Raw genomic sequence first — 21,285 nt, 5'->3', positions numbered from 1 at the left:
TTTTGCCTGATCATGGCCTTCTCAGATGAGATCATCATAATGAAACCTAGAACAAATACATTTGATCGCAGTGCCATAGAAATTAGAGTTCAGCTTGAATTAAAAAAAAAATATTTTTTATTACCAGTTACATCCAACTGGATTTCTTGTAAAAGGTACAGGCCTACCACCATCATGTCTTACTCTGACAATTATAATTAACCTGCATTTAGAGAAAACCTTGATGATTGTGTAGGAGCTTTGGTTGCCCTAAATCATTTTCACTTCATGATTTATACTTTTGTTTGCTTTCCTCAACTAATTTGTGGGGTTTTTTTCATGGTGGGATGATAAGGGAAGTGAGCGCCAAAATTCTGACTTATACGAGACGTGGTCAATGAATTATGCCATTACATCACTGCAACAGTTAAAGATCTATAGACATAATTTCACCCTCAAGACAACATACTGAAGTGTTACAGCCAAAATCAAAACATTATTAAGAAAGCCTCCCACCCTGAAACATATTCTCTGTGGATAACTTCTGTGTTGCAGAGATATCTGGAAATGGCTGAAAATTAGTCAAGAGCCCTCTACGATTTCCCCAGTTTATCTAGTCTGTACAGAACTTCAGGTGCTGACCTCTAGCTATATGGAAAACTGACTACTTGCCCTCCCCTCCTTGTCTTGGGGACTGCTGATCTTATTTCTTATCAGTCAGATATATCTATTCAATAACTCACAGAACATTTTAAAACAGCATACTACAATAAGTTGATAGAGTTTGGATAGTCAAAGCTCCTTGATCACAAATTCTTAGAAGGAGAGACCATTAACCATGTAAACCTCTTCTTTCCTCCCAACTCTGTTTAAAGATTTTGGTTCTCGGTTCAGACTAAAGGCAAGAATAAACACCAAGGAACAAGAGGCAATGCAGAATAGTTCCATAAATTTGCCTCACATTGGGAAGCAGACTCAAAATTCAGTTGATGTACGGTGTAGCTTTCCCCAGAAAATTAGTTGGTTCACTGTTTGTACCATGAGTTGGTGCATGCGCAGGGACACAGTTCACTTAGGGTTGTTATCTCCTTGCAGGCAGCATGAACACCTTTCTCTATATGGCAATATGTAGCAATGCAATTATGTTAAAGCCTCTGGGCTTTTAGCTTACATCATGCATTTTAACCATTTCTGTAATTGCAGTTTGCTTTGGCAAATGAAAAAATAGTAGTAACAGTTCTTTGTAAATCAGGGCAAGGCATCTAGAAATGTTGAATGAGGCCTTCCCAAACAGGATCATGGAGTCCTACATTTCCTTTTTGGAAATCATATACTAAATCAGGCATTTTTAATTAGGTGGTAATTTCAGAATGATGAACCTGTACTTAGCAGCAAGAAAAGGCATGAAGGAAGGGGTCCTTTCCAAAAACTGGTTGCTATTTCTGCTTCCTTTGCACTGTAATGAATGGAGACTCTTTCCTTTTAGTATGTGTAACTTGAAATATATTGGTTCTCATTACAGTTCTAATCTAAGTAAATGGGAATCCTTTCATTCACATTAATGAGTTTTCAATATAATAACAAAATTTCTCTCTGTAACAGAAAATTTAGCTGTATCTTCTCACAGCAAAGAATTTAAAACACCTACCACAGAAGTAGATACTTAAGTTTTGTCTCACTAACTTTAAAACTATATTTACCTACAGCCCTTAGCTCCATACTACAGGGTTGATGTAAAAATGTAGTGTTTTCATCTTTGAAGCTTCCCACCTGCAAGACTTGCCTCATGTTTGAGTCAGATATTATATCTAAATACCATCCTTGGGGGAAAACCAGTAAATGTAAAGCTCTCAAACACATGGCCATCGCATTGTGTTCTCTAATGTGGCTGGGTAGCAGTGATGCCAAAGTCTGCTGCATACCCCAACAATGCCATTCCAACAGCCTGTGGAGATTAAAACTTTTTATGACAATAGAAAATTATACGTTAACACATCCAGCTGCATACAGTGCTTTGACAGTGTGAGTTTGACCAACACCACTCATCATTTTTGACTGGTGTATAATTGGATAGGTTTATCACAATGGGTGCCAAGATTTTGTCACAAATTTAAAACCTTGAATGCCAGGCTGCAAGTTATCTTAAAAACCTGAATGGCAAGAACATCATCAATTACTTCTTTTATCAATGTACTGTTGAGATATGTAATAACCTAGAAATTTAATATCAGAGTGTTCAGTCAAACATCACAAATTAAGTAATTTCCAGGAATCCCTAAACTTCAGCTCCGTAAGCTCCAACATGAATGTAACACAGATGCTCTCAACTTTTGCATTTTGACATTTAAAGCTAACAAATACATTGATAAAGTACCTGGGCATGTGATGGTGGGAGTCCTCTTCTTATATAAACACCAAAAAGAGCATCCTTCCCTAAGGATATGTTGAACTTCAGGAACTGTGGCTGGCTGATATGGATCTGAGACCGCCAAAAAACTCCAGGGGGGACTTCCTGGGTGACCCTGCGGCCAACTTCTGTTTCTCCGCTATCTATGCTGCTATTCCTAGTGACCCATGGTCCTATAAAATGAAAGCAAATATAAATCAAATAAGATAACTGCTTTTAATACAGGCTTTTTAAAAAATTATTATTCAAGATAAACATCTGTGGCAATGGCACCTTTTAAATCAAACTGTAACTTTCCTTCCTTATTCTGATGCAATCTGCCTGCTGTTTCAATCAATACACATAAGGATTTGACCCCTATATTTGAAGTAGGAAAACTGTGAATTCTTTTCTGTGGAGCATCTGTAATCTTCTAAGCCCTCCAACCCTTTAATTCTGTGATTTCTCTTTACTGATCAAATATAGTAACACTAGAGAGTCAATTAAGTACATACGAACCTCCCTGTGCTCTTTTCAGTTGCATCTTGTATGCAAGCCGGGATAGAAAAAAATTATCAGAAAGGTGAACTGAAGAGGTAGCTTCAACCTAAATGAACTGACTGCAAATTTTTATTACCTTTCTTTTATATGGTAAAGTAGTCCAATAAACTCCAGGTCATAGACCAGAGAGTTGACAGAAGAAATGAAATGCACAGGAAAGGATTTAGAGGACAGTTTCTGTATTCTTAACATGGATCTTCTTCTCGAAAGAAAGTACAACTCGGTGCACTACCTTTTAAGTTCTCTCTGCCTGAAGCAAGGACTATCTACAAGTGTTTCTCCCTCGTGCTGTGGTTAGTAGAATCCATCATATGATGGTTCTTCAGCATGCATTATTGAAGACAAGATACAAGACCTTTCTGGTTGAGTGCTCTGGCCCCAGTCAACCTTTCAAACATGGTGCAAATCCCTTCTGTTCTCAGGTGAACAGGATGGTTCTGAGGCTACATGTGTTTTAAACATGGAGTGTGATACATGAAGAGTCAGCAGTGCTTTCAAGCTACAGTATGTAGCAATGTTTGATTTTGTGTTCCATGTTCCCAAACAACATGGTGAGAAATCAATTTAAAAACTATTACAACAGACATTGTAAAGACCAGAAAACCACAGAAAATACCTGTTAACAATCACAAAAATCTAAAGATATCAGTAATATCACTATTAATACAAACTGGATGGTATTGACACCTGATACAACCTGACAGTACAATGTTTACTTCATGTTTTTTTCATGGTGTAATGCTGTTTTCGATAAATGGCAAGTTATTTTGAAATATATTCCAGAACTGTATGAATGTAACAGGATGACACAGAATGACATATAATTCCAGCAGGTAAGTACATAACAGCTTTTCTGTCTTGACTGTCTTTAATTGAGAGAGCTGCAATAGCATCGTTTCAATTATAGATTCCAAATTATCTATGTTAGCAGCACTTACACTGGTACATAATGAAACAGATATTATGTTGGCAATGTTTTGAAATGGTAAAAGAATGCTCTGAATACCAACTGCTATACAGTTTCTGGCAACTTGTTTGTTTTTTTCATTTTCTATGTTAATAGGTCTACAATAACAGCACTAAGAAAAAAAGAAAGCAGAAGAAACTGCAAAGAGAGGCTGCAAAGAAAGGAAAAATGGCTGAGAATGTCAAGCAACACACCATTAGAGCTGCCCAAGAACACAGGTATCAATCAGATTCAAACATGTAAAGTTTCATAAAAACAACATTATTTCATTTCTAATGGACTGCTGCAACAGAAGATCTCCAAGATCCTACCTCAATGAAGTCAGGCACCATCTCACTAGAATCTCAATTAGTTCTTCCCACATAGACAGGAAAACCAGGCACAGAGCACATGAAATTACCTGTTGAATGCTGTACTGGAATCACTGGCAGAGCTGGGAAGTCAGCATAAGACTGAGGGCCCCTTTATCTCCTTTGAGTACAACATTGCACTTACTTCACCTCGCAATTCCAAGTTATGGTAATAAATGATGATTTTTTTTCAACATTCTTAAAAAGTATGCTGTAAATTATTTCTTTGGAAGCAGGCTGTGCACACCTAAATGAACATCAATGATACCTAATCGGAGAACAGATTCCTTGATACACTCTAAAGAACCTTGTTCTTCAGGATCAGTATATCCATAGTCAAGGTGAAACAGTCAAAGAAAAAGCCATTTCCAGGAAGTACTACAGTACCTATTATTATTACGATAAAAGCTGTATAAGTAATAAAGGTGGGAAGATTAATAGATCGGTAACTTTTCCAGTATTCTCTGTCCAGAGACACCTTATACTCAATGAATTATGCGCATTATAAGTTTTTTCAGTTTGGTTAGTTACATGTCTACTACGAAGCTGCTCCAGCCCATGGACGCTAGTGCAAATCTTTGACAGACAGAATTAAGTGTAATCTATTTCTGAAATCCACATGTAAAATGGGGGGGAATCTGGAGTTTAGATCTGTTTGAAATCAGTAGCCTCCCCCCGATGCTGGAATCTGCCTCTTGTTTTGTTTCTTTTTAAGCAATACTTTATGTTTATACTTTTTAATACAGTATATATATAATACCTTGTACTTTTTAATACAGTTCTAGAATTCAGTGAAGCAGTGGCCACATAAATTCAGAGATACGGCTTGTATCAGCAGCACAAACCCAATATTCCAATTAGTTAAAAAATAAGCACCTTATAGTCACTTACCTCATGCCACAAACATATATGTATAAAAACATACACATATGAGAGCTATTAAGTACTGAAACACCTACTAACACACATCAATAGTCTATGGAACAGAGTAAGTTTTAGAAAAATGGATCCTTGTCAGAACACTTAAAAGAAGTGACATAGTGTTAGAATGCCCTCATGCATACATCTGCTTTACAAATTAGTCATGTGTTTCTCATCTATATCAAGCAGAAATTATACTGAATATTTCTTCAGCCACTGTACCTCCCTTGTAGCCAGTGCAAGCAAGTGCAAACAGTAAGACCACCAGAGTCTCTGTTGGAGATGATGGTTTCATTGGCTATTGAAGCAGCTCCAAAACACCACCATCAATGACTTGTGCTAATTACATTGCTTCCAAGTCCGCTAGGTATATGTTCCCTAGAATTTTAACTTTGCAAATAAATTTCACTCTTATGGAGGCTCAAATTTTAATATTTCTGGCTGAATTTAGCCTTAGCCTCCTTACGTTTTCCAAATTCTCGTCTGTATTTCTATCCAGGAAAGGGCATTTTTCAGAAGTCAGGAATCTTCAGTTACACCGATTAAGCTACAAAGAGTTAATTCACACTACTTCAGCATGCACCTCACAGTTAAACAAATATACTGCATGTCAAACTTTCCCAACAAAAGATTACTAGAAAAAAACCACTCCTTTACATTTCTCACAAAAATGTTGAAGTTGTTAGTTTAAAAATTGATGAAAACTGCAGATAAGACAATTGAATTTGTAATTATCAATCAGCCTAGAGACATGAATCAGGATCCTAATACTAAAATGATTCACTTCAGTTTGGCATTATCTCACACAGATGGTCTTTTTTTGCTATGCAACATAAATGATCTGGATTCTAGCTGTCCAAACCACTCCCTTCTGAAACATCTCAGTGTCTCAGGAAAATCGTTCTAGGTAACAGAACTGTGACAGCTGCAGGGGTTCAACACAGCAGAGGATTTTAAGAGCAGGTTAGATGAGCAACTATCACAAGTGAAGAATGGATGAACAAGTGGAACAGCTGGATGACCCCTTATTTTCCAGTCTGTATTTTTGTAGTATGGCATGGCTCTGCTCTATATCCAGCCTGTGCCACATCTGTGAGAAACACCTGCTGCCTCACCTCTGGCACGCTGAGATGGAACCTATTTTTGCTTTTAAGATTTTGCTACATGACATCCTGTTTTTATGGCTCTACATTACAACGCTGAAATAACAAAATTGAGAAACCCGTGAAGTTGTACTAAAATCAAAGTTTTATATTCGCAAGTTTAACTAACAGCTTATGAAGTTTTAAGTCCAGCAAACTATCAGAGATAGTAATGCATATAGATTATGCATTATTGAAACATACTCTCATAAATTCCTGCTGAGTTACTCACTCTGAAGATCAGTAATGCAGAGAAGTCACATAAAAATAGGAGGTGTCTCAACACTGGCTTCTTCATGTTCCTTCCTCCCCAGGTTAGAAATACAGAAATTAAATACAAAGTAGATACGACCACTGAACCTCTTTTCTTAGGTAATAGGCTTAAGTTTATTTTTTTAAACCTGAAAAGCAGAACACCATCCTAGCTTTATATTTGTGATGTCTTTTTCTGCAGTAACAGCTTCACTTATGAACTCTGTCTCCAGAGACTTTTAAACATTTTTTTTATAGCTCCCTTCCGTCTTCACCTCCTAATGCAGAGAATGTATCTTGCCACCTGACTCACTCCCCTCCAGCTACTTTTAGAAGCTCTTCCATTTTGATGGACCACTGCAGATCACATTCAGAGAACATAAACTGCATTTAAGTGAAGTTACAGATGTGACAAACCGACAAATCTGGGAAGAAAGACTAACCCAAACAACTCATACGATTGCGAACAAATAAATCCCAACATCATTATCTCTGCTGTGGGTGATGTTTTAAGAGTTTTGTCTGTTTATTTCATAAGCCCATGGATACTTGATATTTTTTCCCTGTGATTTCCTCTCTACAAACATCTAAAACCAGAGTTTTAAAAGCATACTTCCTCATCTTACCCAGGGGAGCCATTTCAATCGTTCAGTCAAACACATATTTATCAACTAAATAACACTTATTCATTTAAACTGCTGTGTTATTTACCCAGTTGAATTACTATTTTGGCATATACATTTGAAAAGACTGCTTTAGCACTCAAGTATATTTGCCTTTGAAGCTATCAAACAGGCGATACATGACAGCAGCAACACAAACTCCCCCTGCTAACTTGTCAGTGGGCCTCGTCTTTGCGCTGGAGGTCAGCTTCAAGGTGGCAGCGGGTAGGACATGCCCAGTCAGCCTCTCATTTAACTGATGTTAGGCAGTGTCAGCTATGGAGGCAGAACTGTATCTACACTGAAACCAGATTCACTTGAGTATTTATTATAGGCTCCTCTCCCATACTGTAGTTAAAATTAAAAACTAAAAATGAAATCTGGCTACCAGCAGTGTCACACTACAGACATCACATTTAAATAGCAATTAACTCCAGTGCTTTGACTGTGTGCCTTTATAACGGCGATGACTAAATTGCGTCTTGATAATACTCTTGAAAAATATCTAGCAGAAAAAACATTCCAACAGATCCATAATGAACTACCAAGATAATCTGGACAATTTCAAATTAAATGCAAGTAATAAATACCACCAATGTTGGTTAAAGAGAATTTCACTTTTCTTCCTGTATCTCTGCATTTCCCATAAATCACTGCTGCAGACATAGCTTTCCTTATGTTGTTATCTAATATTTTTGTGTTGCTGCTTGTTTTATAGTTAGGGATTTTCACAGATGACTTGGAATTCCAAAGAAATTTATGGTTCAGTTGTGTAAAGAAAACCATTCCATATAAAAACACGCTCCACTGACTTTTTGCCAAAAAAGAATGCGTGGGAATTACTATAGTTTTCAATGATAGCTGGATTTTTTCTTCAAGGTAAATCTGCTACTCAAATGACCAGACATTTCTTACTGTCAGGCAAAAAAAAAAAAAAAAAAAGAAAACAAAGAAAGTAGAAAATGTCATTTCTATACAAATTTCTTCAGTGGACAAATCAGTGGTATGTACTATTACCACACTGATCACTTCCAATATGAACTTATTCTTCAAAGTATCTACTACTAAGTGCCCTAGGACCCAAGTGGAAACAGATTCTTTCTGAAATGTGTACAATAGACTGACTGCTGATGCAAAACAAATTCCCACAGCTACAATAAAGGAGAAAGCCAGGAAATGAGAGTTTGTCTGGAGAAGTTGCTATGACACATCTTGAACTTCAGTTATGCTGAAGATGCTAAGGTACTAATGAGCTCTATTTTGTCGAGTGAGGAGGAAGGAAGCTTGAGAATTTGTATGAGCTTTCAGGAGTCCAGTAAAACAGCTTCTGAGATAAAAATCACAGTCTCAATTTTCTGGTCAGTATCCCATATTTCTTTTGTGCTGAAAGGAAAGAAATTCTGCAAAGAGAGCGTCTGCTTAAGACCACTGCTCTGGCTCGGCTGCAATCAAACTATCTGGCCCTGCAGGTGGAATTAATAAACATGCCTTAATACCCTGATACACCTAAAAATTTAGGCACATCTTCACACTCATGGGGGCATGGCTTCATAAGATTCAAATGTTTTCAGAATCAAAAGCAAATTATAACTGAAATAAAATTAAGATCTACTAGTTCACTGCATTTCACAAAGAAAAAATGCATACTAGCATGAATTTACACATCAACACAACAATCATCTCTGATGGGTTATAATAAACTTCATCACCTAACTCTGAATACAGAAACTCATGCTGTCACCACGAACACAATCACAGAAGTAAAACTCCTCTTCTGTTCTGTTGAACTGAAGTCAAATACTTTGCTTTTGCTAAGAGAGTCCTATATCCTAGTATATTTCCAGATGACCACATCTGCAAGACTTCACAGCATCCATATTAATATTTCTGCTTGCTAACGTGTTAATTAAGATCTACACTACATTAGCCACGTAACTACTTAATAAGATTAATCCACCTGGAAAATGATGGCAGGTCTTGATTAAGTGGAATGAAGGTAACTGAAGTGACATTTAAAATACATTGATTGTTATTACATTTTGATCACCTGTTTCAAGGTGTCTGAAAGGAAACAGTAGAAACCAAAAGCCTCATGTTGCTTACATTGTTAATGAGGTATGAGTTTTTAATCTTTTTATCTTTTGCAAAGTGACAAAGAGTTCCCTCCAGTTGTTTTGGAGTCCTTCTCCCATCTGATGAGCAGGATTAGGTTTCATCAGGGACACAGCACCACTGTCACAGGCAGTCAAGCCAGGGCCTATCTATTTGCATCTGAACCCCAATTCATTAATACTTAAGGGTGGCAAATCTTCCCATTTATATATTTTGTTGTTCCTTGAACAGTGCCTGTCTGCTGGATTGCTAATAAAATATCTTAACTATTAGAAAATAATAATTTCTGTGTGCAAACCAAAATGTGCCTCAGAGCTGCAGCATCTGGCCAAGGTCTCGACATCATTTGGAGAGAGCTGAAGACAACCTATATGGCTTCACAGTGGCTGCTGAGCTCAGCTTGCCATATCTATTCAAAGCAAATTTCTGCTAGATTAGTAAATAGTAAAATCCATTTTTCCCCTCTCTCATCGCAGGCAAGTAAGATCGTATCCAATTTAACAGCAAATTTAGCTTTCTTCATTTCATTATTGCCATTATATTTAAAATGCTGAGTTTGATAATTGGAAAGAAGCTGATTTTGATAACTGGAAACAAGTATTTTTCATGACACTTCAATACTTTACCATTTAATTAACTGTAATTGTCTTTTTGAAATCCACACACTGTGGTAGCCTTAGTGAAGTATCTCTTAAACTGAGCATGAACCTGGATCAAGCCAGTTGGTCCAAAGAGACACAAGCCCTGGATCATGAGAGTATCAGAACACAAATTCAAATCTACCTTTTCCACTCAGCCAGTATATTTATGGTAACTGAGGTGATCGTTCAGGTCCACAATCCTTGCCCATAATTATCTTTGGTGTCTTTTAAAATGTGGGTTTCTAGGATCATAGACCACAACGTCTTACTTTTATAGTATTACAGATTATACAAAATAATCAAGATAAAAGATACTGTGTAAATTTTGATTTAGTAGAAAATCTGCTAAATTTGTAAGCACACCACAAAATCTCTATGGTGAAGCATTCTTTACTTGGATTTGCAGCTGAAGTTAGTTTGGATATTTCCACATAAATGCTAGTTTATCAGGTGTCCTCTGAAATTATTAAAGTTGACTTTTATAGTATATTCTGTCAATTTAGAAAGGAAACAGCACACAGATAGTCACATATTTTATAGCGATGTATGTATGTCTAGCCTACCACATCATTTAAAATGTAGAATATATTTTTGGCATAGGTTAAAAATCTAGGCACAGGAAAAGCCCATAAAGTCATCTAACTCACTTCTTTGTGAAGAAGTAATTATTCCCAAAATTGCCTCCCCCCGCCTCCACACACAATTTAGATTTGCTGGCACCAAAATTCTAACCCTTATGCAACTGTAACAGACAAATGGGCTTCACACTCAGAAAATTTTTTTCTTTTTTATGTCATCACTATCCAATCCCTGCAACAACTCCACAATTCCATGACAGCATCATCTTTTGGGGTTTTATGTACTATGATGGGATACTACCTTGTAATTTGTGTTAAGAAAGGAGTATTTCTTTACTTTTGTCTCTTATTCTAAATCCCTAGTTCAGCACAACTTCCAAAGCCTAAAGACAAATCTGAAAACCTATCTTGTGCCTTGCTTACAGTCAGAACATGGTGGACTTCAATCGCAGTTTTACAGCAGCACTGAGGATTTTTCTACCCGTTACACATGCCTACTCCTTTCAGACATCCCCAGTATTAATGAGATGTAGTGTGTAATTACAAAAACCTGCAACTGTGTTATCTTAATAGTGAATTTTGGTTTTATTTGGATAGGAAAATGCAGTGACAAAGTAATTTACATTCCTCTTAAATTGCAGTTTTATTATTTCATACAAAAATTCATTCTCTTAATAAGGAACAAGAAGATCCAATTGAAAAATCTGTCTTCCCCCGCCCCTGTTTTAAATTCCTTTACTTTAAAATGCCTTGCTTGCTGAGTAGGCACAGCTTGGGTTTAAGTGGCCGTTCTCAGTCAAGGGGTTAAAGGTTTCTTTGGGAGACCCGTGTTTTGAAAAGAATGGCTTCATCCTGAGTTGTGTCAATTATAGAAAGGTCACTCTCCACAGCCAGAGCCCTGAGCCCTGAAATGGTTGTTGTGTTAAAAGCTGTCAGAGGCTTTCCTAAAAACTGCTGGGATAGCAATATTAACTTGGACATAACAAAGCAAAGGTGAGGTAAAAAACTTTTCACCCTTCCCAGCTGTAAGAATTTGTCTTTTAGATATTCCTTGTGTTCACCCAAACCTGTCATTCATATTATTCCCCTGTGGAAGATTACTTGCCTAAATATTGTTCTCTCCCCTCCTCCCAGATTATCAACACTTTAGCAACCTTCTACAAAATGTCAGAAGAATGAGTAAACTTTTCCAGCACACTCTGAGGAAAGCTAACTGCAGCAATTGAAGACATAACTAGCACTTCTGTCTCCTTGTCTCCTCTACAGGAGGTTACCACTCCCAAAACAGCCAGCATCTCAGCCTCTTCAAATGTGCAAAGCTAATTAGAGTGGGGCTGGGATAAACTGCCAGAATTTGCACTGAAGTGCCCCAGGCAGATGAGCACATTCCAATTCAACAGTCTTACTGCCCTATATTTGCACAGAGATGGCAACAAAAAGCTGCAGGGGAGGGAATTTGGAAAGGTGTTGAACACTGCAGTTGTCTGCTAAGTGACCATAATTGCAGACCTGAGCTCTTCAGGTTCCTGCCTAAAACCATAGGGTCTCTCACCTGTGCACAATCTGGAAGAAGTTCAGCAGTAATATAAACATTCTGCATTGTACTTAGGGATGTGCTGTTCATCCGGTTTGACCTACAGTCAGTCAGAGATGAAAGACAAGCTGACAAACAACTGTCTGAAAAATCTACATTTTTTTGCCGCTACTAGGATGCAGGATTCCATGAAAAGGAGAAAGTCAAAATTAGTCCCTCCACAGTAAATGTGAAGAAGCTGAGGTGCAGCAGCATCATTTATTGAAAATAGAAGTGAATCCATGAAATGATCGGGCACACCAAAGAACAACTCGGCTTCCTTTCCCAGCTCTATTTTAATTGATTCTTTTCCAATATGTCCAATGCAAGTATCCTGTATTAGCACTTGTTTCTAATGCTTCATCAATTGTTAAGTTTAACATGAGCCACAGGTCCTGAGAGCAAGATGGTGCTCAGCTCTGAAACAAAACTCTTCTGCTGAGCAATAGCAGGAGCTCTTACTTCTGTTTCAGTCATCCCATCCCACCCTCACTGTACACTAAGACCTGTGAGGTGCTTTGACTAATTGAAATGTTCTGTTCTGTCTTCTTATCATAATTTTTGTAATAACCAGGGAAAGCCTTATCGTGCTGTAGCAAAGAAAACACCTGAACCTCACCATTAAAAAGCATTCCATTTAAATGATTAAAATCCTTTTCATGGCATGTAATTTCTCTGTACTTTTAATATATTCTTTCTCAGTTTAAGAAAGTATTTCTATTTCTAGATTTTCCCACATTCTTCCCATTGCCCCGTCTGTCATCCTCCACTGGAACAGTTTTCTTTAGGAGAAAAAGAATCTGTTTATTACCTACACTGCTCATACTAGAATCACAGGACAGATTACTTACTATGGGTCAAATTCTTCTGTCTTTGATGTTTTCTATTAGAATGACATCTGAGAAAGAATTAAAAACAGGGATTTGGCTCTGGCTGGAAACCAAAGTCCTTGACATCTCAAGCAGACTCCTACCGAGTCAGGCTTTTTCTCTTTGAGATCTCTAAGCTATACCTGGAATGGGACATACAGCCAGAGAAACGTACGTTATTTGACTGAACGTTTCTTGATTAACGTCTGAGAGAGCACGTGTTCATTAGTAGATGAGGTTCTAGAAGTTACCTAACTTGTATCCTAATGCATAGAGGGCCAGAATAAGAACTGCCGCAGGTGAGCAGCTGAGCAGCAAACCACCACCAGCAGGAGAGCGCAGACAGCCCCAGCCATGCCCAACCCAGCCTTAAGTGACGCTTTGCCACCCCTCCCTGTGCGAGTGCCCGACGCGCCGCAGCCTCACCTCTGCCTCCAGCTGGCACTGCTGGCCCATCCTCTGCGCCCGCCGGCCCGCCTGGCCGCAGCCCGTTGTTGAAGGTGTGGCCGTCCGCCGGCTGGAGCTGCCAGTTCAGCCCCAGGAGGTGCATCGCTGCCAGAGACACAAAGCCGGGAAACATCAGTAGGCCACGCACAGGTAAAACTGTTGGGGGAGAGACTACGGCTGACTGTGGTTGGGCATCTGTTGGAAACCACGGTAAAGCGACTCGTCTCAGAGGAATGTTAAAATGCTAAAAGGCAGGCAACAAACCCACGAACCAAACCCCAAAGAAAGCCATGATGGCTCACATAAATCTGTCTTCTTCCTGACAGTGCATCTTCTAAGTTAGTGACGCATGAAAGGAAACACGCCCGGGGCCCAGCATACCCTGAGGTCAGCGCTGCCCTCAGACTGACGGCCTTTGTGCTGCACACACTACAGGGGGACGCGCTCCGGGAAACAATGTGCTGCTGCAAACGCTGGCTCCGAGTTTAAATTAGATGTGATAATTTATATGTTGATTATAAAATTAACTTTAGCCCTGTGCATCCTAATTACATTGTAACGCAATTATTTTGTGTTTATTACAACTTATTTAAATCAACAGATTTAACAGCCCCTGTTAGCATTCTGTAGGTTAAACCTTCTCAACAAACCCCACTCTTTGCCAATCATTCGCCCTCACAATTTTTTCTGACCCTGAGCGGGCTGGGCCACACCGCTGCCGTGCCCCCGTGGCCAGCCCTCACCGTGGCAGAGCCCGCGCACCACCATGCTGGCATCACAGGCGCTGGGATGTGTGTGGTGTGTGTGTGTGCTAACTGGGTAAGTCCTGGGCATAACGCATGAGACCTGACAGGGCTGAATCATTCAGCTTGTGGATTTATGTGCCTCTTCACCTTGTATAAACAGAAGCCACCTGAATACATCTCCGTACTTTCACCATGTCATCCCTGTGGCATCCTCCCAATACCGACGAGTGGTGAGGGAGTGACAGGAAAGCCCACAAAGCTGTTCTTATTCACTTCCTTCACATCCACTATCAGCACTCCTCCTGTTCACATAGGAACTTTCAGTTACATACTAAAATGGTGTTTGAGGGGATTCACTGTCAGTTTAGGGGCAGAAAAAATATACGATTATAGGCATCCTTGCAACTGTTCACTTATGCAGTGTCAGATCCACCTGAGATTAGCAGATATTCAGCATCCAGTTACAAGCATCTGTAGAAGAGCTGGTGTGGTTACAAATGGACCGTCAGTGGCCACACAGCCAAGCGATCAGAGAATAAACCTTATGGACAGGTAAGGCAAGTGACTTGTCACAGGAACTGCAATTTACAGTGCTTGAGACATCACTTGAATAATCTGTGAACACAGGGGATCCATTTAGATGTGACCGATTCATGTACGTAATCCTAAACCCCAAGAAAACAAAACAAAGCAAACCCCATCCCCAGAATCCATCTATCTCAGCACACAATCTGTGCAGACTTTACCCTCCGTATTTCTGACAAAAGCAGCTGAGAAGCAAGACAGCTTTCATAACATCACCTTCCCCTAGACATACCTACGGACCAAGCAGATGTCTAAGTATAGTAACTAAAATCCAGAGACATTTTATGTGAAGAGGGCAGTTGCCAGATTTTGCATTCATGCTGAATTTTCAATTTGTTTTTCTATTCAGAAAAAAAAAAAATTGAAAATATATTAAAGCATCTGGTATTTTAAAAAATGTCAAGTATGAACCTGAAAAGGATGTTTTGCTAAGAACCTACTCAAAATGTGTTTCTAGGGAATGTTTGGAGAAATTCCTGGAGTTTATTTGAATTTGAAAGAATTCCTGGAAAATACACAAAAATTTTATGTGGGATCAAATGTTTTATTCAATTACAACTCTTGTTTTGTCCAAAACAAACATTTTTAAAGGCTTTACAGTTTAATCTCAAGCGACTAGTTTTCTTTTCAGTATGGCAATGAAACTGAAAAATTAGACATGAAGCTCAAACAAAACAGCAAGCGAGTTGCTAGCTTATACAGGCCCTCCGCATCGAGTGAGAGACATCATCTGTGCTGTAGATGTGAGAGGGCGGGGGGACACCAGGTAGCAGGGCAGCTTGTGGCATTTGAACTGTCAGCAGTTCTCACACGGTAGATACACACCAGGGTTCCAAAGACAAAGTTTAGCTGGACCTAACCCCGCAAGCAAAAAGCGCATAAAGATTAAGCGAATTTCAGAACCATGAAATGGAAACAAGTCATAGAGGAGAATTAGACTTTTGTGTTTTATACTCTCAGTGTGTCTATTCAAAGTTGCAATTTTTATTTTTTTTATTTTATTGCAAGTGTAACCATAAATGTAGGTCACCTGCAGAGATGAAAATCTGCTGCTTCAAGTGTGAACCATTCCTTACAACAAAGGGATAAGGAATTCATAACTAATAGCCTGTCCAAGAGAATTAGAGTTCCTAACTCATAATTACCAGGTAAATTCAGACAAGGAATTATAAAAGTATTAGCATGGTAGTAAGGAAAACTGATCCATCTGCTTCCAAGTATACCATGATTTCATTAATAACTCCATTGCTCTGTGTTTTAATCATAGATACACATTAGGTGGGAGCAATTAGAGCTCCTTCCTAACAGGACAGGGATTTGCATGTCTGCTATGGTCCCTTACAGAGATGAGAAAAGATGACAATCTCCCGCACAGCTCACGTATCCATTATGTGATCTACAAACTTCCACTAAGACAGCTGAAGTCACAAACATGAGGAATGTTCACCTTCTACCAAGAATACGTCAGAAAAGTATGTCACAGGGACCTGAGGGGAAAGCTCCGTGTTTGCATTGCATACAGCAAACCTGACTGGCAGCTGAGCAGGGAGAACAAGGAGCTACCTGTTCTCCCCTGCTTCAGAACACCATGAGATGGCAAATTTATATGATTAACCTTTTGTTCTGTTAATCAAACAAAAATGCCTCCAGCAAAGGACTAAGTAGAAGCCCATTTAATTAGAAATTTGGGGATCCATACTCAGAAGTTGAGTACGTATGTCAGAAGAGAAATTTAGGCCAGTAAATTTGTGCCTGTTTCCTATTTTTTCTGTTGTTTTGGGGGTTTTTGTTGTGTGGGGTTTGTTTTGGTTTTTTTTTTTTTTTTTTAAAGAAAAACCTGCAACTAAATAATCTGTGATGCTGTGGCTTTGCCTTCTTCCCCAGGGACACACTTTTATCAGCTATTACAGTACTGGCCCCATTTTCTCCAAAGGATATTCACCAGATAGCTAGGATGGTATACTGTGCTAGATCCAAAGGTGATCGTTAAGATAAGCGCTGATTTTCCAAAACAGCCAACTTGAACACATTTCCAGAGTTCCACATATGGTTTATAGATTATTCAGGCTCAAACATATCTCGAAGATTTAAAACAAAAAAGTGCCATTTTATCTGTTACATATATGCTGTATTCATAAATCATATTTTACAGAGCACTTACGTATGCTTTATAGGTATTATTTGGGTTAGTTTGCGCTTTTTGCCTCAACATTTAAGCATAGCTTCTAAGTTCTTTTCTCTGATACCTGGTTTTCAAACACTGAGCTTGTCAGAATCTTCTGGTTCATTTAATTTAACACTAACATCTAGTAACTCAGGACAGTGAATTGTGTATTTATAATCTCTAAAAAAAATTGACTATAGAAACTATACATTTTGAAGTGAAATCCTGGAGGTTTAGGTAAAGAATAATAATCAACCTCTCACTCCCACCCCAGCAACACACACAGGCACAAACACACACACACACAGAGTGAAAGCACCTGGAAGCTGGTCCTGCATGCCCATCAAGAACAAAAGCAGAGAACTAGTTCATCACTCCAGGTGGTACAGCTGTCAAGGATCAATCTAAGACTTATATAAGATAGAGATAGCTAGAATGAATCACATATTATTTTAAGAAATCACAAAAGGGATACAATTCCACAAAACATGGTCAAACTTCCATGCAAAACTTTCTTAAATGTTCTCTGAGACTCAGTAGTGTCCCCCCATTCCTCTTTCATTCAGTCTTCTCTCATTCTGGCCACAAATCCAATGCTCACTCCATTCAGAGTTTAGTCTAATGACAATGGTTTCCAAGCTCAGAAAGCTCTTTGCCTTCCCTTTGTGCTCTCCTGTTACTTTAGACCACATATTTTTAAAATTCGAGACCTCTGGTGTCTTCATGTGCTGGATATTTCCCTGCAGTACAACTCAGTGACTGCCAACAGGCAGGGCAGAATCAGGGTTTGCACTTACCCCCGTTACTCTGTGGTATTCCTTCTTAAAGGGAGAAATATGCAGATTAACTATCCACCATTTTCCCCCTTCCCAGTTGAGGCCTGGAAGACACGCACCACCTGCCTGTTAGAAAATTCAGTATACCCTAAGCAAATCATACAGTGAACAGAATTCAGAATGTTTCCACATATCAATTTTCCAAGTTGTCATGCCTACTAAACCCTAAATTATTGTCATCCAAAATGAACCCATCAAACTATGATCTCACTTGGTCAGGATACATCCAGTCATATTATGTTTAACTGTAGCAGGCCAGCCTTTTTTCAAGTGAAAAAATAAATTGGTCCATTACATCATGAACAGCATTAGCAAATAAGCACTAAAAGTACATTTGCTATATGTAGGCTATTGTATTATAGTGGAGTGGAAATACCAGAAGTTTCCTTTCCATCCGCTCATGAGGTGAACAACGATATAACTCTTGTTATTCCAATATACTTCGTCTTGAGCAACATCAGTGTGATTTCCAAATTAGGCCTAAGGAATCACAGATGATGAAACAAAAAGTACCTACTAAATTTTAGCAGCTTGTCATTTCATAGTATATAGAATCAAAGAACTATCTGCACATTTTTTATTTCATATGAATGCACCACAATATTTGAAGCAAAAGAAATGTAGTGTTTGACACTTCTGGGTGCATATATATGGGTAACCCAGATAACTTGAAAAGAGTACATGTATCCCCAAAAATTATAAAAATAATTAAGCGTTATTCCATGCTTGCTTATATTAAATGTTATTCAGCGGAGACTCATGGTTCTTTACCAGTTACTAGTTCTTGGTCATGCAACAGAATTCCAGGAATACCAGAAACTGATCTTACTCAATTATTATTCATAAAATAAGTTACTTAAAAGACTAGAAACATAATGGTTTAATGTTTTACTATTATTCCTCTGGAGAAATAGGTTCAAGTTCAACCCAAGCCAAAAGTGAATCGAGTGTGTTAAGCCTATTTCCTAGTGATTACTTGCCCCCATTACAAAATGAATGCACAATTCATCATGACTGATCTCCTTTCCTCAAGAGATGCCCAGGACAGAAGTAGCAGGCATCTGAAAGTCAGAAGAGCACAATGGAGGAACTGCGTGGGAAAAACTTGCTCTGTGCCTGAAAACACTACACGTGATTCTAACTAGTGCTTTCAGGCCTCTGTCTGAAGAGCACGGATTATTGCACAGCTGTAACAAGAAAAGCAAAAAGCCTTCCCTAGCTCCTTTCACATCTGAAGAGGTTACAAGGCAGTTCACAAACACACGCATGATCAGAATCCGCTGAACTAAATCTCAGTTGAGATCCACATTTTGCTAACGCGTCTTATGATTAACAGACGCTGAACACAGAGGACAACTAGGCTTTGTCGGATGGGCAGTTCTGCAAGCATTATTTATATACAAGGGACCTCATCATCGTGGACAATCGGTCAAAGTCCTCTGCCACAAAATTTGGACTTGACAACAAACACACCTGACAAAGTCAGGTTTCAGTAAGTTGTAGATGTTTTACAGAGGCTGACACCATCCTTTGCTCGATAATTTTGTTGGCCAGCCCGCAGCCGCATTTGCAGCAGGAGGAGTACAAGCGCTGTCAGTATGCAGCTAGAACGGAATACATGACTCCTTGTATTAAACGACAGCTCAGGCAGTTCTGTCGAAGAAAACTGCTACATCCAAGGACCTGCACTCACAGTTATACTAATGCCCTTTCATACTCTATTACCAGCAGAAAGGGACAGTGTCTCCAGGAAGTTCTAATCCACAATTCATCCATTTTAACATACATTAAAGTGCTTGGAAAATCATTACCAAAGAGTATCAGTCTTTGTTAATTGAAAGAAGCAGTCTTAAAATAATGTGAACAAGTAGCAACTTTCCTTGCTAGAGAAGCAACACTGTCTCTCCTAAAATACAGGACTAACTGCTAGAACTTTCTATTTTTCCTTGAATACCCAGTGTGACTGTGACAAGGATGCCAGAGTCCTCCTGAAGGCACCCAAATCCCAGAGATCTCTCAAAATTTCACTACATTCCCAGGCCTTTTTCTAAAAGCAAAACAAAAGCCACATGGTTTGCTGGGTGGATGTCTGTCACTATTGACATATTATCCACAGGAAAGTTTAAAGTAGTATTTAAAAAGTCCAAAACTCTCATGTATGATATGATAGCATTCCAAACAGAGAACAGTCCATGCAGGGTGGTGGCACAGTCTGCTGCTGGTACTGCAGTATTCAGGAGGAGGGCTGAGTGCTGCGTAAGGACATAACGCAACCCAGTGACTGGGCCATAACATGGCAGATGAAATTCAAACCCGGTTAAGACAAAATAACATACACTGGAGAGGAGTAACCTTAATCCATATATAAAATAACGAGCTCTGAGCCGACTGTGATTAAACTGAACGGAAACTTTGGTGAAATTGAAAATCTCCAGTAAGTCAAATATTGAATCAGTATGTGAAGAGCGAACAAAGCAAGGAATATTCTTATGCTACCTCCCCTCATCCCAGAAAAGACCTAGAAGAACCAGAGTTTGGAAGATCAGTAAGGAAAAGTGCATATATGATTTGATTGTTCTTACAAGACATCCACTTTTGGATGCTGGAGATAAGTTAATGGATTATTTGACTTTTATCTGACCCAACACAGCTGCTCCTACATGTATATGATGCTTCTTGGTGTATCCACTAGTCCCAATGTTTCTTGAAGTGTTTGATGCATTTTTATCCCATACACTGTACCACAGATGTCTCTACCTATCCAGCAGACCAGACAATCTAAGGAATGTTTAGATCAACACATGAGAGGCAAACCCTTGAATTTTTATGTCATAAAGCATTTCCTAGAAGCAGTGTGATTTTTAGGTCCCCCAGGGCATAAGCTTCAGTACATCTAAATAGGCTGAGAATGTAGTATATAAAATAGCAATTGCTGACATGCCACAAAGTTTGTGCAGGTTTCTCAACCTAGTGTAATTATTCACCAGCACAATAGGAAATACTCTATTTAATTAATAGCTGAGTCACTTATAATTATGAGACGTATATTTTCAAATTACTTGTGGAGATCTCAGGGACACGGAAATAAGAATTTAACTTTTACATTTGATACCACAGATTAAAGATCAGGTGAAAAAAACATTTTCTAGACTACCAGTACTTAGGGAATTTATGAACTTGTGTTGTAATATTAATGACTAAGAATCCTACAGACCTCATGTAAAACCTTTGAATATACTCCTGATCATATTGTCTCCTCTACTTGTGAGCATTCACCTGTTGTAGAAAAGGTTAAAGTAGTATTTCAAAAAAAGGTCACTTGATCTAAATTTAATATTACTGTCATAGAATGTATCCAAAAAGTACTGCTTATTGACTGTGACCACTGAAGCTCAACAATGAATAGATGTCTTGCTTTCAAGGTCATTCATTCTCAGTAAATCATCTTAATCATCAGTATGCTATTTGTCATGCACTACATTTTCTTAATAAACTCAAATTAAAAGTTCATTTG

General features: G+C 38.6%; 1 protein-coding gene across 3 annotated transcripts in view; it reads right to left on the bottom strand.

The window, feature by feature from the left end:
• Positions 1-21,285, bottom strand: part of TENM2 (teneurin transmembrane protein 2) — a 698,113-nt gene that overhangs the window by 120,061 nt on the left and 556,767 nt on the right. For all 3 annotated transcript variants that reach the window (XM_037398907.1, XM_037398909.1, XM_037398910.1), the window contains exons 9-10: positions 13,420-13,545; positions 2,354-2,559 (exon numbers count right to left, since the gene is read on the bottom strand). In XM_037398907.1, coding sequence (XP_037254804.1) covers positions 2,354-2,559; positions 13,420-13,545 — 332 coding nt within the window. The remainder of the gene's footprint in view (positions 1-2,353; positions 2,560-13,419; positions 13,546-21,285) is intronic.

The sequence above is a fragment of the Falco rusticolus genome, chromosome 8 (genome assembly GCF_015220075.1).
Source record: "Falco rusticolus isolate bFalRus1 chromosome 8, bFalRus1.pri, whole genome shotgun sequence".
NCBI lineage: Eukaryota > Metazoa > Chordata > Aves > Falconiformes > Falconidae > Falco > Falco rusticolus.
Note: the sequence above shows the minus strand (reverse complement) of the source record. Positions and strands in the feature narration are given on the sequence as shown.